Source organism: Rhodnius prolixus, unplaced genomic scaffold (genome assembly GCF_049639745.1).
Source record: "Rhodnius prolixus isolate KJV_2025 unplaced genomic scaffold, Rpr scaffold_1, whole genome shotgun sequence".
NCBI lineage: Eukaryota > Metazoa > Arthropoda > Insecta > Hemiptera > Reduviidae > Rhodnius > Rhodnius prolixus.
In genome coordinates, this window is record NW_027411581.1 from 53,297,938 (window position 1) to 53,316,056 (window position 18,119).

General features: G+C 33.4%; 1 protein-coding gene across 3 annotated transcripts in view; it reads right to left on the reverse strand.

The window, feature by feature from the left end:
- Positions 1-312: 312 nt before the first annotated feature.
- The window catches only part of LOC141461949 (roundabout homolog 2-like), a 333,376-nt gene continuing 315,569 nt past the window's right edge, over positions 313-18,119 (reverse strand). For 2 of the 3 annotated variants that reach the window (XM_074143437.1, XM_074143438.1), the window contains exons 8-22: positions 16,782-16,906; positions 16,546-16,698; positions 16,254-16,455; positions 10,708-11,021; positions 10,402-10,632; positions 10,009-10,234; positions 9,808-9,923; positions 8,367-8,703; positions 7,977-8,206; positions 6,560-6,641; positions 6,314-6,468; positions 5,735-5,896; positions 5,518-5,648; positions 5,319-5,395; positions 313-4,513 (exon numbers count right to left, since the gene is read on the reverse strand). In XM_074143437.1, coding sequence (XP_073999538.1) covers positions 4,389-4,513; positions 5,319-5,395; positions 5,518-5,648; positions 5,735-5,896; positions 6,314-6,468; positions 6,560-6,641; positions 7,977-8,206; positions 8,367-8,703; positions 9,808-9,923; positions 10,009-10,234; positions 10,402-10,632; positions 10,708-11,021; positions 16,254-16,455; positions 16,546-16,698; positions 16,782-16,906 — 2,666 coding nt within the window. In that variant the 3' untranslated portion in view covers positions 313-4,388. The remainder of the gene's footprint in view (positions 4,514-5,318; positions 5,396-5,517; positions 5,649-5,734; positions 5,897-6,313; positions 6,469-6,559; positions 6,642-7,976; positions 8,207-8,366; positions 8,704-9,807; positions 9,924-10,008; positions 10,235-10,401; positions 10,633-10,707; positions 11,022-16,253; positions 16,456-16,545; positions 16,699-16,781; positions 16,907-18,119) is intronic. The other variant, XM_074143442.1, reaches the window with a different exon arrangement.

Below are 18,119 nucleotides of genomic sequence, written 5' to 3' on the forward strand. Positions count from 1 at the left end.
CCTTTGGATTACTCAGTCACTAAAAAAAGTTCACAGTATTTTCTTTAGTTTTTACTTTTTCTAAAACTATACATTATGATTTTTAAAATTAACATGTACTTTGGGATAAATGTGCATAAAATATTAAATTTTTTAAATAAAAATACAATATTTTAGTCCTCCATCTAAGGAATTATCAAAAGTACGTTTTAATGCTATCTAGCAAAAATTGCTGGAACTAAACTGCTCCTTTACTTTCAATAAGCGCCGCTAGGAAGTGTTAGCATACATTTTTATATTTGTGTTTCTGAATCAGTCATTCTGACACATTAATTTCTTGTTTTTTTTTTAATTTTTACTTTTGGATTAGAGACAAATAGAATTGATGTACTCAATAAAACTGAAAGCTCTACTCTTTTCGTTCTTTAAAGAAACTTTAAATTAATAAGCAATAATTTTTACAAAGCAACAAAGAAGTAAGCAAGATCCATTTTAAGTATTTGGATCAAGTATTGGAATACCTTTCGGTATGTACAAATCTCAGGTCAATCTCTTAACTTTGGTCAACAGGTAGCAATGAAATTCTGCATTTTGGCTGAGAGTATAAATAATAAATTTTATTCGTTTAGTTTAGTGAGCTGATGCAGAAAAACTATGTTCAAAAATAAATATACATATTTTTTCTCGAGAAAGAAGTGAAACCTTTTTTTTATAGTTTCGCTATTACCGATTGTTCAATCTTAGCCACCACAACAAGCCTCAACCACAGTATCCGATCTTTGGCTGCAATTATCTAGTTTTTAAAGCTATTCTGGACCATTCTCACCTCTGAAGCGTACTCATGGCTGAATCATATGGAGAAATAATATGATACTGAATCAATATTGAACTAATGAAATTTTCAATGATATTTTTATTTTATTACAGTTACAAAAGTTACAATTTTTTTTTAATTTAATTTTTTAAGTTTATGTATAAAATGGGTGTCACACAACAAGCAAACATATCTCGTATTTATATACTATTTATACTTATTATATACAATATATTTACAAGTTATAAAATAATACAAACTTATCCGAGATTATGTTTCAATCAGTCTATACTTAAAATAATTTATTTATTCTCTTATACATCGCATTTTTTACAATAGGTAGGTTTATTTTATACAAGTTGGTAGTAAATACATTGTGAAATATATCACAAATAGTATTTATATTTTTGAAGAAAGAAAATAAAATCACAAATGTCTAATTGTTCAACAATATATTACAGCTTCTTAAATAAGACGAAAAGATTAGACATAAAACAAACATTCTCTGGTATGTCCAGTATTCTGGCATTCTTTCTGCTACTCTCCACTACTCAAAGTGTAATTGTAGAACAAGAACTGGTATTTTGGTCATTGGTGTAAATATTTGGGCATAGCAATGTTTAATTCGTGTCTAATCTTTCCACCTACAATTTTATAAGTAGGCTCTACAAGGAAAAAGAAAGTTAAACAATAAAAATACATGGCACTAGATTTTGTTAAAGCTGAAATCAATTAAATTACTATTTCCTAACATAATTACAATATTTTTCTTTAAACAGTACAGAAGTAGGTAGTTACGTTTTTAAATATACTTTACAAAATTCGGCGCTGGGATATGTGTATTTGTTTTTTAAAAAAGTGAATGCGTCGAATATTTCTAATTATTACTTTCTTTTAATCGTTTTTAATAGGCTCCTCATATTCAGAAGACAAAGTCCTTTTAATTCTCTAGAAGACCGGCTACATTCCTTACAAAACTGGAAATCAAATCTAACATTTAAGCGCATAATATCGACTTTTAGTTACTTGTAGTTTGTGCAAATCATGATTAAAAAATTTAAACCTTAAGTACTCTGTTAATTAAATCACAGAGCAAAATTATGTTGCATATATTAATGTGGAATGTAATCTTGAAAGGGGGCTTTTCAAGAAACTAAGCTGCACTTAGATCACGATTTAGGCCGTAGTGTCTCGCGTAAAACAATTCATACCAACCCTTTACTAATTCTGAGGTTTAATTGAGTAGGTTGATCCTTTTGAACTGAGAGGCCATCCAACATTGAGAAATGACGTTTGAAGCCTACTTCAAATGGTAAAGTTTTCCAGGTAAGCCCTGACTATGGACTTATGGTTCCTCCTCATAAGAAGAACTGCGTCCTAAGAAGATATACTCACTTAGCTGGGAGACGATAACAATCCAAGCAAAACAAAAAAAAAAATTAAGGATAGTGTATAATGCTGTTTAGTGCGTGATGATTTAAACAGTATAGGTACATACTGATGTTTGACAGTGCGCAAACAAGTTTATTTAAGTTAACTTTATGGGATCAAGATTATGCGCCCTTCTTAAGTAGCTTACAGCTGCATTACTATTATTCTCAACTACTATTATCTGAAAGTTTTATTAAAAACCTTAAGTTGTTCAGCGATTTAGAAGCCTTTGTTTTACCCTATTATTGGTTTTGCCAATCCTAATCACGCTGTACACAATTTAAAGGGCATATTTTTTAAGGGACATAAGTTTGACTTTTTCAGTGTATAATTAGACACACAATTTTTTTCCAAAAATTTGCATGGACTCAACTTAAAAAAATTAATAACAATAATAAAAAGCCTGCAGTCTATTACTGTACACATTGAAAATTGAAAATGAATTAATTACTAGTTATACCTAATTAGTAATTAGTACAATATAAACATTATCACTATTATTATCGTTTTAAATGATTTGTCTTTATCTAAATTTTTCAAAATTCTTAATCATTAAAAAATAAAGAAATAAAACAAAAATAAAAGAATTGGGGCACTTTTTCTTGTAATAATAATTTTGTAAAAATCGGACGCGATAAAAATCGGATGGTCTTTATGTGCTTTTTTTTTCTTTTGTAAGTTTCTATATAAATTTTCAAGGACGAATATATTTATATATATTTTTTCATTTTGCAAAATGGACGATTTTTTTATTTTTATTTTTATAAATGCAGTCTTTTTTTTTTCTTAATACAAAATATTCGATTTGTTCTTTATAGATGATGTTAATTTCTTTTTCTTATTATTCTGGTCTTTCTTCAAAGGGTGAACAATACACAATTTTCGAGAAATAAGAGACATTTTTATGTTAATTAGGAACCTGCAACTATTTATTTCAAAAGACGTAATAGATTTTTGAATTGGTCATCAAATGAGTAGTCAGTCACAAAAGGTTCCTTTAACCCTCATCAATAAGGAAGCAATGCCATCATGTCAAATTTTTCAAGTTGGATTTTCTGCTAAAATTTCTTGAGATTCATTGGATTGTAGAAATCAGACTTTTAAAAGGAATGTCACATTTCATAGTAACACTACATCAAAAGCTCTCATAAATCTCGATTTTTTTGTATCAAATGTTCTCAAACTCCTCTATTTAGCTTTAGTTAGGAACATACGAAATTTGGTCACCATATTATCCCAATATGATTTAAGTTATAACACTGGTGATAGCTAAGAAACGTTTTTCCTAGGTTCACTTCTCACTCCTTCTGTCCACTAAATACCTCTCGCTACAATATTGCTGTTTCAAAACATTTGCTATGTAGTTTATACAATAAAGAATTTATAAAAATACCGCATTGTTCTACTGAATTATTTCATTTCACTAATGCATTTCTAAAGCATTGAAACTTAGAGAATTTTTTCTCTCTTTCTTTTATTTCTCCTCTTTTAATCCATCTTTATTTCAAATCATATTTACTTTTATTTCTAGGCGTTAACTTCCAAGGAAATCTTATCTTATTTGAAACAGATGAATTTGCCAGAATTAAAACTTTACTAATATACTTTAACAGTTTTAGATATTTTTAAATTTATTGACATAGTATTCTTATTTTCTTAAAAATCTATAGTTTTTATCATTTTGAAAAAAAAACATAACAGTAAAGTGCCCCTAATTATATTAATTATTTTTTAACTAATTAATAAAATAAAAATGTACAATTACTAAAAATATTGCATCACAAAACTGTACACTAAATAAATATACATGTATTTTATTTTTTATTAAACTGCTAATCGTTTTTAAATAGTTATCATACATTTGTATGTATTTTTCTGGGTATAATTTTTTTCTTTTCTTAATTATGTATACGACATTATGTATAACTAATAAATTACAATGAACACATAACTTACATACATATAATACATACGATTTTTTTCTTTCTTTATACATACAAGACATTTTTTCTTTGACTTTACAAGTCATCCTTCAAAAATAGGACTTAAAATGTTTAAAAAACAACATTGCTGTGAAAAGTTCGATAGAGATCTGAACGTTATAGGAACAGTAAATTAGATTAGAATAACAAAGAGAGAGAAAGGAAAAAAAGGAAGTGCCCAATTAATTTGCGCAAATTTCTGGATGATTTGCTTCTGAATATAGACAAGATGATTCACTACATGAGCATCCAGTATCACTAGCGTGTGAACTGCAGTCTTCATTCCAGCAAGGCCCGCTGTAGTCGTCTGTACAAGGATTAAAAATTGATTGCAAGGATTACATTTTGGAATAAAGTTAATTAAAATAAAGTAATCGCTTATTTTTTTAGGCTGGGCCAATTACCAATTTTAGAATAATTAAGGATCTATTTCTGTTTAATCTTTTAATAAAAGCAACAATTTATATTTGATGGAAAAAAAAAAAAAAATGAACTGTAATGTGATAATATTGTAGATTTTATCTGTGTTGCATGATCTGCATTTTCTTTGATTCTGAAATGCTCCGGATTTTCATCCACCTTAAAGAATGATTCACCAGATAGATGTATGTAGAAAACTGTCTGCCGCGAAACATACTTCCCACTTAAGAAGCAGAAACTTTTGTGCTATTGAAACACTTGCTATTGATATAAACATTGGAAGCCCCTGTTTACTAATACACTGCTAGTCATCCTAGCTAGTATTATTTCTCCGTTTTATTTTGATTGTCATACACTATTATGCCATTTGATATGCATATTCTGGCCCTTGCTATTGATATAAACGTTGGGAGCCACAATTTACTAATTCACTCATTGGCTCATATTTTCTGTCGAATTCGGGTAAGGATTACACGAGCCTTACAGCCTTGCCGAATTCGATGATTGGTCAGTGAGAATGTATGTTATTGGTATAGTGTGGCTACCAAAATACACTCAAAAAGTGCGCCAGAATCCCCATTTTTTTTCCAACGAAAAATTAATTTTGCATAATGCATATGGGAAGCCAAGGGATTAGATTGTTCTATTTGTCATTTCAATAGTTACAGGAAAAAACATTATTTTTAAATTACCATTGCCTCTATAGCTCCTACAGCTTAATGTTGACTGCACACCCTTATCTTGAGAATGTGAGCAAATTTCATCACTACTGCAAAAAATAAAAAGAATGATTAATTCAACTCTGAACAGAATATATGTAGCTATTTTTAAAATTAAATATTTATTATATATTCTTATAAATCTAATCTAATATTCTAACAAATGACTTACTTGACCGGTTGTCTATACAGTAAAGAAGCATTTTCATCATTGTGATGCGTCCTGTGACATCTATGGTAGGGGCACGAAGAACTACTGCTATGACTGCTTTGAGATTGGCCAGTATTATTATATCTTGGTATCTGTACAAAAAAGAATAGGTCATTTTAAATAAACTAAGTTTGAAAATCTTAAAAAGAAAATAACAATAATAGAAATGGAAACTAACCGGAGGAGGTCTTTGCATTGGTGGAGGATAATGCTTGGGTCGTGCTGGTTCAGAATTGACAGAATTATTTGAATCGACCCAAGCTGATGAATGATTTCTAGCTGGAGGCAGGGGTGGCGGCGCTCCGTGTCTTCTAGATACTTGAGGGCTTACGCATATCTCCTAATTGGAAAATATTTGTTTAATTAGTAAACAGAAGTCCGTAAAGTGAAATATATGCACATTTATATTTATAACGAAACCCTACATTCAAAATTCTATCGACTAAGAAGTAGGTTATTATTTACCCAGAAAGGGTAAAAAGCGACTATTCAACGTTTAAAAACCCAGCGTCCAGCCTCTTTAAGCTTTCATATTAAATACATTTTATTATAGCTGTTCCCTAAAATAGTTTCACATTATAGTGGTAGTTTGTTACCAAAAAGTAAGTAATTTCAGTGCATTATTGCCTGAAACTGAGAATCTTTTAGAAGTGCTTCCCTCTCCGGATGGGCAATCTTTCTATCCAGATCGCATAAATGTTTTTTTCTTGAACTGTTTGAAGAAAAGAAACAAATTTTTTGCTCAACAAAAACTGACCTGATTCATAGATCTGGTCGCCCTGTGATGAGGTGGCGGATGATCAGGTGGAGGTGGTAAGAATTCATTCCAATTGGCCACATTTCCAGCTGAGCTGAATTTTGGTTGTGGACAAGTCCCATTTGCCGTTTTTATTATATTTTTCATTTCTTCACCTGATAAATTTATTTTAATTTTTAATTGAAACAACTTCTTACTTTTTTAGCTTAATTAAAGAATAGCTTATTGGCAAGTTCGTTTAGTTACCATAATAAGCAGCACTGTCACTGTTATTTAACTGTTGAGGGGTTTCCTCTTCGATTTTGGTTTCCGATAATGGCACAAGTTCCTGTAAGAAATATACTTCTAATTAAGCCGCTTACTACAAAGTCTCTATGTCATAATCCCAAATCTTATTGTTACATATCCCAGCAGTAGAATCACTTTTCAACAAACTTTAACTTTACAACAAACGCTTAGCACTTCCAATGTTTGAAAACTTTAGCAAAAGTAACAATCTTTAGCAAAACTGATGTAAAATTAAAAACCCAAATCAAGAATTAGAATGTTAATCTTACTGCATTTCTCACAAATCTTTTTTTTTTCAAAGTTCGTTATTTTACCATTTTTTTAAATTTATTGTTTTGTTTTTAAAATTTATTTTGAAAGTTAAACCAGCGCTAGCTGCACTATAAACAATGTTAATTAATTTTAGCATTTATTACTATTAGTAACAATGGCAATAATATTGACCTTCCACCCAGCGGTAACTCTCCCTTAGGCATCTTCAGGATTAACTACTCTCTTTAGGAGAGAGAAAATCGCGAGGCCACTGACCTAGGAGGATGATTTGGAATTTAAATGGCGGAGAAGAAGATTGGAATGAGACTTTAAGTTCTGTTGAAAGTTGTAACGAGTTTGTGCAACTTGTCTTACAAAAGGAATTTCTAAGTATAAGTGCATGGTTAGATTTGGAACATAAAATGGAGCGTTAACGATAGTGCAGAGAATTTTAGATAGAAGAGACTGAATTCTTTGAAGATTGAAGCGTTTCGTTGAACCACACAGTTGAATACCGATCTTCCCGGTAGGTTTTAGTATAGCAGTCGATTGTTATTATTGATTAGATCGTTGATCTAGTGAACTTTAGTTAATTGTACCAGTTAACTTCAGTTCATATGTCTTGTGTTCGGGTTCCAAGTCAATCTTTTGTCTAAATGCAGCCGAAGATAACGGACAACTTTGGCAGGAGGAATAGGAACTGAATCATAGTAGATCGGAGGAAGAGTGATGCGAAGGAGAGTGAAAGAAATGTCTTGAGATTTGGTTGCATTCAAGTTGATTTTCAATTTTTTTGAATCATTCCTCTTAAGAAAAGAGATTGGTATGGAGGTTTTTGTGTGGCAATCATTGGATCAACGTGAGCAAAAAGTATAGCTGTAGCATCTGCATAAGTTAGAATACAAGAGTTAGTTTCAACTTCATACGGTTCTGCCAGCAGTTAAACAGCACTACATCTACGCTACCGGTCAAAATTTTGGGACCAGTTAATAAATTAGGTTGTTTACAAATGTGAATTAGTTACGATTTTTCGTTAACACAATTTTTATCGAATTTTCTTGAATTTAAAACTACTAGTACTTCCTGCAAATTCATTTCAGAAAAAACAAATTAGAAAACCCACCGGACATCTTCTCCTGTTTAACAGCGTGGTGGTAGCATAAGGTGTTGGTTGATCTTTTCTTAAGTTGCAGAAAGTGGTCAGTCCTCTGGTGTCAACTTCCGCATAATCACCTTGTCCTCCGTTTCCCATGGCAACCACTCCTCCACTGCTGTCCTTGCCCCAGCCGTTTCTCTCTATCCACAATGTTTCTTTACCATTACTTTGTAGTAACGAGACTTCGTTTCCATTTACTTTTGGAAAAAAATAGAAAAGTAGGTCAGCAAATTTTAGGTAATTAACTAGTTCTGAAACGTGTACCTCTTGTACATCAATATATAAATATATATATTGTGAAATAAAAAGTTTTATCATCAGGAATAAATATTACTTCAGTAAGTGATTTTTTAATACCTGAAAGATGACCAATTTCTTTGTCCATTCTTCTTCTTCGTAAATATAAGGCAACAACACAGGATAAAGCTAAAGCAAGTGCAGATCCTGCCGTTACCACCAACAGCCAAACAGGAGTGGAAGATGGATAGGGTGCTCTTGGTGGTCTAGAACCACCAGAACTGGCTTCCGTGGTCAGACGTACTTCTGGACAGTATGGTCCCCAGCCAGCTTTTGTTACTCCAGCTACCCGTACATTGTAGGCTGATTTAGCATTCAGCGGTCCCAACAATAATGTGGATGAGGTGGTGGCATTCAGCGAAGTTTCGGTTAACGTTGTATTGTTCTTCACCAGAACCTGTGGAAGGATCGATTTTTGCTGCTCTTAGGCAAGAGTGTTGTTTATTTTTAAAACTAAAAAATTAAATTGACATTCAAACAATGCCATCGTAATGTTCCAATGGCTTCCAGCTACACTACATGACAAGCAAGAAATGATACACTTGAATAAGATTTTTTACTGAAATTGCAAAATGATATAACTATTTTGGGAAGAAACAGGGACATTAACAAAACCAAAATGGAATAACAGTAAATCAAATGAGAAGTCGCCTCTAGTTTAGGTCACCAAGCAGAGTTTATTTTTCTCAACTTAGGTTATCAATATTTCAGAAATAAAATCCTAATTACGACGAAAAAAAGATCTTGTAAATTCCATATTTATATTTTTCAAGATTTGAGAATTAGGAAATAAGACCTATGCTATGCTATCCGAGGTATCTGGTTTCCAAAAAAATAGACCCTATCAGACCTTGCAGTAAACTAGATTTAGGACTGAAATTTAGGCAATCTTGGAAAACCAGATAATAGCCTCAAGGAGAAACTTCGCCCCATTAAAGAAAACCCTTTTCCTTGCAAGTGTGGATATTACTGCAACTGCGTATCTCTCTTATTTAAGGAAAACTCTTTGAAATACTTTATAAAACCAAACCAGATGCCTCAGGCGAAGGGACCGAGTAAGATGATCACTATAGATCTATTCTACACCCGAACCGGCATCATCGTCCTGCCCAACTACTCCCCGGCTCTAAGAGAAACACAGTTTGAAGGCTGGAGCTGTGAAGTTGTTCTCGAAAACAAAATACATTTCAATCGTAGATAGTTCTTCCAGGTGTATCCGTGAAGATACAAATACTTTTTAAATCTGAGTTCCATTTCTGTACATAAGAAATACAATAAAGAATAGCACAGACATTAGGTTCAAAGAACAGCACAAACCTCAGATTGGAAAGCAGTTGTTCGTGCCCAATGGTCTGATTCATAACCAACACCTGTCTTATCGTACATTCGTTAATTACAACTGAGATAGAAATACTTTCAAAGCAACTGTAAGATTGATCACAACCATTCTATGTAGCCAATTTGTCGGAAGGAAATTTAAAAGAGACTCTCTGAAGCATACCTTATATCCTAACAGAACTCCATTTAAATGCTGTGGTGGAGGCGGAGACCATCGCAGTAAGACATAGCTGGAGTTCAACACGTCCCAAGAAAGTCCGGTGGGGGCAGCTGAAGGCACTGCAAACAAGAGAACACTTAGAATGGGCGTAACAAAACAAATAAATAAAAACTGAGCAAAAAATTAAACTAATTTATGTTTTACCATCTTCTAATGTCTGAACTATTTTCGAATTGGATGGTTGACCTTCAACAGATTTAAAGAACGGCATCAAAAAGAATTCGTATTTAGTAAACTTTCGCAAATTGGACACCGTGTACTGTGTAGCGCCAGCATTCATCACGGTAACCATATTATACTTGTGTGATCCACCGGACAGTTCTCTGAATCTTATGTAAACACCTTCCAAGAAATCATCTCCAGTGAGCACCTGAAATTATTTGGAAACTATGTTTAGGTACAATGTGCTGAAGCCCTTGAAAAAGTTAGCGCTGGAAGGAGGATGAGGTATAAACGGATAATGGAGAGAGAGAGAAAATGGCGTTTTCAACTTTAAGAACTTTTCTTTGAAAGAAAAACACACAAAAAAAAATTTACCTCCCAAGTAACTCGGACACTTGTAGAAGACAAGGGCACCAGTTCCATCAGTGTAAGAACTTTAGTGCCAAGCCTAGTTCTGGCTTCGTCCAGCTGTTGTGGCGGGACTGCTCTTGAATCTTTGCTCAACGTTCTGGCCAAAGCTGAAATGTTACTCGGCACAGAAAGCCCATACGAATTTTCAGCACGAACGATAAACACATATCTAGTGTCAGGTTTTAAATCTTTAACCTAGAAGTAAGATTGTTTTTGTAAGATACAGGAATTTCAACAAGATTTTTCAAAATAAAATAATGATCTACTAACAACAATGGAATGTGCGTTCACGCGATGTGCAGCCACTACCCAACCGGTTTGCAAATCCGGACTGTAGTATTCTAAAGTGTAGCCGATGAGGGTGTTAGCACCTTGCGGAGGATCCCAGGCTATTGTTAAGGAAGACTGACTGGCGTTTAATAGTCGAGGACGTCCAGGCGGCCTTGGAAAGACACTCGGGTCTGCTGACCGGTGAAGCAGTGCTCCAGGACCACGTTCAACTGATAGAGAACCAGACCAAGAACTTTCTCCACTTTCTGACACACCAGTACACGTGTACAGTCCGGAATCCGACAGTTCCAAATCTGAAAAGAAAGAGAAATATTAAATTTAGTTAACATAAAAATAATGTTTTACATTTATTTTTTAGGTGAGCTTTATTGTAATTTACTGTGAAACATTATTAACAGAAGAAAACAACAACGTGACGTGGGGCAAATTGTAGTCCGAGGGTTTCGATTGTCAATTCGGATAAGCACCACGACCAGTATACGAGCTTAGTACAAAAATCACTACTGAGGAAAATTGACGTTCATCAACACACTAATATAAATATATTTTTTTTAAAAGAGTGGCACTTCCTGCAAATTGACTTAGAGAAAAAGATAATTTGCAAGGAACCGTATGAGACTTATTTGTGAGGAAAGCGTTTTTAGAATTTAACGGTCTTCAAAAGATGTACTTCTCCAAAAACCTAAAAATATAAAATTTACACGATTTCCTATTTCAATACTTCCTGTTTTGAGAGGTGGGAAAAAAAGGTGAGACCAAAAGTAGACACACATACATCCTCTAAACAAATCCCTTTATTTCCCTCAATTTATTCACCTCAGGTAACTGGGGTGAGGGAGGAAAGATGACTAAGATAGAGTGTCTTGCGGAAGGAGGACCATTCTACTAAATTTTATTTAGCCGTAAAACCCAAGATGGTGTGGGTGTGTGGGACATTCTCCCAAAGGAGTTTTAAAGCTGGCACACTTTAATGAGCTTCAGCGCGCCCTGGAGGTGTTCCTTTGAAAACTTTATTACCAAACTGTCTCTCGCTAGCGAAAAGGAAAAATAAGAATATTATAAACGATCACATAAAAATGTCTCTTGGACATCGTTAAAAATAAAAATAAATAAAAAAGCGAAGAAAAGAAAATTCAAAAGTTATAGTAAAGATTTAATGAGAAAAATTAGTTTTTACGGCAGTAATAAAAATGCAGGAAAATCTCAGAGTTACTTTTTAAGAAGTTCACATCACATAACAGTCCTTTATACCTGCATTTTTCGCAACTTTTACTCCTGAAAAATTATTGTAACCTTGCCAAGAAAATAATAATAATAAAATAAAATAATAATGATAATAACAGGAAATGGTTTATTTGAATGAACAATTTATTTTTAGAAATTAGCCTGAATTAACCAGAACAAAACAAAAGCCCTTTATCAATAAAAGTAAAATTAAATACCTTGGTTATGTATTAGTTATATATGAAAGAAGGAAAACAAAATGGAAGGAAACTCTGGTCTAAAAATAAGAAGATACAAAAATATTTTCAGCATTTAAGATAGAAAAAACATACAGATTTTAAGAGCATAAAAGAGTAATTGTTTAAATAACTGCTGCAATTATCAACACCAACATCCTCCAAGAGGAGTGAAGATCCTGACAAATATTAAAAAGACACCAAAAATTCAAAATATTAAAAAAAACAAACATTAAAATTAAACTTTAATTAAATCTCCGAGTGACATTGAGTTGGAAAATACAGATATAATGAATTCAATTGAGAAATTTCTTTAATAATTAGTGAATTTTCCCAAAAGCAGTTTTCACTAGGTATAATCAGGATATTATGAGATGAATGAGTGCAGAAAAATGACAGACAATATGCTATTCTAAGGTTTTTGGTTCTTTTTTATATATATATTTTGTAAAACTTTCCCCAAATAGTTTTCATTAAAACAACTTACGTAAATAACCGATTTTTCCAGCGTCTCAGTTCCTCTTTCGGAATCTCTTAAAAGTCAATATTCTCTGAACTAGCCTTTGGCACCAAAGTAAAGTGCCCTTCATCCACTACGCTTAAATGAACCCTTTTGGCGACTGTACAGACAATTTGAGAAAACTCAAAAAAACTTTAGTTTCTTAGTAATTCTTCCCACTCGAAATTTCATTTACACATTTCTTACAGAAATATAATACATGAGAAACAAAATACTACCGTATTTATTATACAGCTACATAAAATAACGAAACGGCACTTTAGAGTAGAGTTTAACTACAATTCTAAATTATATTTCAGTCTAGTATACAGGGTGAACCAGTAAGTATTGTCAATAGGCCTACTGCGTGTAGTACATCTAAAGTGGAGTTCAATGACGTATTGGCCAACTTCATATTTTCCTCTGTTCTTGAGTGACGTCACTTTAAAGTTTTTTTCTAAAATCATTACTTTTTTCCAATAAAAATGTTATTACTCAGAAAGTTTTAGTTCGAATTCGATTCTGATGACACGGTTAGAAAGACAGATAAATTTTCTAAAAATTGACACCATTTGGAAGCATAAATTATTCTCCAAACAGCCTCAATCTTCCACCGGAACCTAGGAAAATAAAAGTAATCGAAATTTTTAAGAAAACTCATTAGGCTCTTATGTGATCATTTTCAGACCTAGGTGCTGGCACTTTTTACAAAAGTTTCCTTGTTTAATGGGCTTTCAAACGGTGTATCATTTTCCAGGATTCCTTTCATCTTCGAATGAGAAATTACGTGTGTTTTGCAAGAAAACGAGTTTTAGCAGAAAGGTTGCCAAAACTATGTTTACAAAGCCACTTCTTTAAATTTCTTTTACAATTTCCTCGCTCTACTCCGGATTCAAATGTAAGGTCGAAACTGGTTGGCCAACTATAGCTGATGAAATATTAGCAAAACACTGCTACTCGAAGTTGTATGATTTTATCGTCAATGAACCTATTCCTTTCAAATGGGCTTCTCAATTTAAATACTTATTTTATTGTATAGGTGAAGAAGGTGTTTTGGCCGGCCATGAGATAACTACTTTAAAAAAGCTAACGTAAAGATAAGTTACTGAAATTGAAAATTTATTTATCTATAGACTTCAACAGTATAAAAATACTTCTAAGAGTACATTCATTAAGTATATTTGAAGATTAAATGCTGCTTATTGTAATATCAGACTAATATCTCAAACAGGGATGGCGTTAAACATCAAATGAGACTTTTCTTATACTCTTACCTTATTATTTACTTATTCATTATTATGCATTTATTTATTTTTTACCATACTCAATGATCTACCTGTTGTCAACTACAAAAATACCCAAAAAATTCTCTCAATAAAGTGACACTTCAGGCTATCCGATTGATTTAGACCAAAACCTTATTGTCACGCCTCTGAGGATACTTAAACAAAAACTCAAATTTGAATTTTCTGCATTTTTGTTTTCTCTCATTGCACTCAAAACGTGAAAAATCCGGCGTATATACTCAAACTCAACAGTACGCACGATTTGCACAACGATCTTATAAGAAGGTAGGAGTGCGTAAAAAATTTCTCAAGATTATGAAAAGAAAGGTTGAAGAGATATGATAAAGGAAGCTTGGTCCAAAGTAAATGAAAGACCGTTTGTTTACTATGAGCAGGACGATGTGCTACACGAGTATAGCAAGCAAGGAGACTAAACTATTTCATTATGATAATGCAATGCGTTGATCTGGTGGTAGTGCGTACCCATAGGCAAACACACAACTCTATCCCATCATACCCCACTACTATGTAATCCCATACAGCCAGCATTCCCTTCCTCCTTCTTGTCTGGTCGCAACACAATTTGGCTAATGGCATTCTCAGCTCTTCAGTCTTGGCTGCACAGTGCATAAAGCAAGTTGAAGCGCCAGCAAGGAAGATAAAAAAAGAAGAAGAATCCATCCCTTAGATCCCTTCAATTTTCCCCGGGATAAATTAAGTATTACTTATCATCGTAGGGCACAAAACCCTGAGTCTCTCCACAACCTGGCTTCAGCTACCTTCTCTCTTTTTTGTGCCCCCCCCCCACAGATACCAGTGGAGGGAGTTTTTGGAAGAAAGTTTTAATTAAATTATAACATTGGGAAAATTTCTAGCTAAAAAAAAAAAGCTACATTTATTGCAGCTAATATAATTAACAGATCTGGAGTTTCCCAGCGAGTTATACAAATAAAATGGAAAAGCTTTCTAGTTTAATTAAACTTTTTTCCAACAACATGAGTTTATTAAAAATGCTTCTATGAAACCATATTGGGTTTTTTACTTTCTCTTAACGCTCTATACAGGATGTACGGCGATCGTGCATAGAGTCTATTTCAGTTTTCACTGAGATCCACTGAGTATAAAAAGTGAATTTTACAAAATGGTGCATGGACTTCTGTCTGTGGTCAGTATAATTCCCAAAACGGAAAATCGCCAAACTTTAAATTCGATATTTCAGTAGTCGTGATTGTACTTTTTTTTTTATCAAATCAGCCAGTTCACCGAATCGATTCAGCACGAATTAAATAAGCATTATATTGCAGTGGACACTGATCGAAGTTTAATGGAACAGTTCGGTTCCTTTGCCGAGATCCTTTTACAATCTACACTCACTTCAGAGATAAACCAAGCTTTTCCATAAAACCCAACAATAAGTATCTCTAGGGAAGGGATTAGCTATGCGTTTCGCGTATTGGATTCCCAGGCGGAGATATCGGGTTTGAATCCAGCTGCCTGGCCCTTAGATTTTCTCTTCCTAGCAGCTTCTTACAGCACACTGTCCGGTGATGGACAATGTTGTCTGCAACGAGAGAACACTGTCCAGAGGCCGGGAGTGCAATGAAAAAACTCCGGGCTCCAGATGTAGACGCGCTTTAAATAATTTAAAACATAAATAATTCACTTTATCCGTATCACTTATTTAATTTGAACAGTCATTATGTATTTACACAAATTCCTCAAATTGATCTTCCGAAATGCTCTCTGTAACTTACAAATTTTAGGTCACCGAAATGTTCAAAATATTGTAATTTGGATCACTTCCTAACTGAGTGCCCTAAATAGAATGATTTTCTTGTCAGATACTTTGGTAGTTCGCTGCTTCGCAATTCTAAATGTTTAAACATCGTTAATGGAAGGGTTTGGCCTGTTCTTGCTGCCTACGTCAGAGGTGCTTATTGTCAATGAGATTATTGAGTAATCAGCTTGTTTGAAATTTCAGTTCACGAAAGTTTTATTATTTTATGAAATGTTTGATACGTGCCCGATGGTCTGAGACCAAGGCTAATTATTTTAGTAAATCTATTACTTTGATTAATAAATGATGATATAATGATATAAGTGGGTTATTATTAATAGGTTGAACTTTTATCAGTCCGGGGCTGTTTGGAGGTCACTTTCTTTATGCGTTCTTTCTTTATTATGTCATACACACACAGTGAATAGTTACTCTCTGTAACTCCAGAGAAGTACAAGAAGTAACTCGAAGGTAGAGCAAACAAAATACCATCACATACTAACCATCAATCTGCAATGTTCCATTATTGAACACATTGATCCTGCTGTTCATTTGCAAGAGGATACCATTTTTGGACCACCTGACTTTGGGTGGCGGATCACCGCCCGCTTGACACGGTAGAGTGGCAACTGAATGTAATGGCAAAGTCTGATTGGCTGGACCTACTTCGATGATCGGTGGAGGAACATCGCCCACAGATCTGACCTGTGATGCAGGAAGAAGAGGAGTATTAGTTTAAAAATGAAGCATCGGTTTCACAGACGTCATAGCTATGTTTTTTTTTTTCCATTTTACCTGAAGAAATGCCCTAGCTGTGGCACTCCCTGCAACACTAAGCGCAGAACAGACAATGAAACCAGCGTCCTGTTTCAGGACTCCGTGGATACTTAACTGCCCACTTTGACTCACAGCAAAACGACCATAAGAATTGCCAGGAAACATCAAAACCTAGAATATGATATTACAGTTTGATAACTGGACTTTATTTTCATTTGATCATATTTTTCCATAATGCTTGTATTCCAATTTACCTGACTTCCTTCCTGTGCCCAAAATACTGAAGGCGGTGGATTTCCCGTAGCCATACAATCAAATTTTGCAATTCCATTCAAGCTGACTGTTTGGTCTAATGGCCTGACAGCAAATACCGGAGGTGCTGGAAAAAATTACATACATTTCAATTTGTACTTATTACATTTATCTATTTGCAAAGAACGCCGAGATGTATTTAAAAGCTAAAGAATGAAATAGTAGTGAGGAAATTGATGAACGATGCCTCCTCGTGAGGTGGTAAGTACAAAACACTTTTTATCCACCCCTTTATTTCTTTGTAGAGAGAGATAGTGAATCATGTCTTTCTTTTACTTCCCATTGTCTTCTTACATCTCATAAACGTTTAATTCTGTAAAGTTCCTCGGAGATATATTCAAAACTACACAGATCTCCAGAATCTGTTGACCGTCAAACTGAGCTGACATTATTACCAGATACTTTTAGTTTGATTTCTTTAATTTTAGTGGTGTTAATTGTTGCTAATTTAGTGTCAATAATTTGTGAAAAAGAATGCTCAACTAAACTTCAGGAGAAATTTGCACATTATTTTCTAAAGTACATAAATTGAATAATTTTATTCAGATGTGACAGCTGTACAGAGCTTTCAATTAACACATTTTTATTACACTAATTAAACTAATTGGAGAGTCATCTGCCCACAGCCTAATTAGGTTAAATAACCAAGCTGCGTAATGAGGAGCAGATACAAACAATTTTTTTGAGGTTGGATTAAATATTCAAAAATACCAACTAAATAAATACCAACAAAAACGCTGCGTTCTTTTGTTCAAACATATAATTCAATAACCTTAATTTGTCTGAATTTATAATTTTCTGCAAAGAAACTAGTAACGGAAAGCTACCTTCAGTAGTAAATATTAAGGAAAAAGTGGTTAAACACAATGGAGGTAACATTTTATGTTGTCACTAGTGGGTTTTGTAACAGAAATAAACACAGTTAACAAGAGTGTGGCCGTGTAGCGGCCGAAGTGACGAGGCAACACTACCACACTCCAGGCCTCCTTCGGCTAAGATAAACATTAAGAACTGCTGTGTCTGTGGTGTTCTATCTAAACTTAAGTGAGTAATTATAAAACTGTTTTCCTAACTGTTCTGTTTTTCTTTCGACCTAAAACTAAAACTCTTTAGCCCATAACTTTTTTTTTTTAATAAGGGAATGTAGTCAAAGGAGGGGTAAAACTTTGTACCAAATTGTAATGCACCATATTTTATTCATAAATGATAATTGATTAATAAAGTTTAACAGCAAATTCTAGTTTATTATCATTGTAATGTTAGTAATAATAGCGATAACT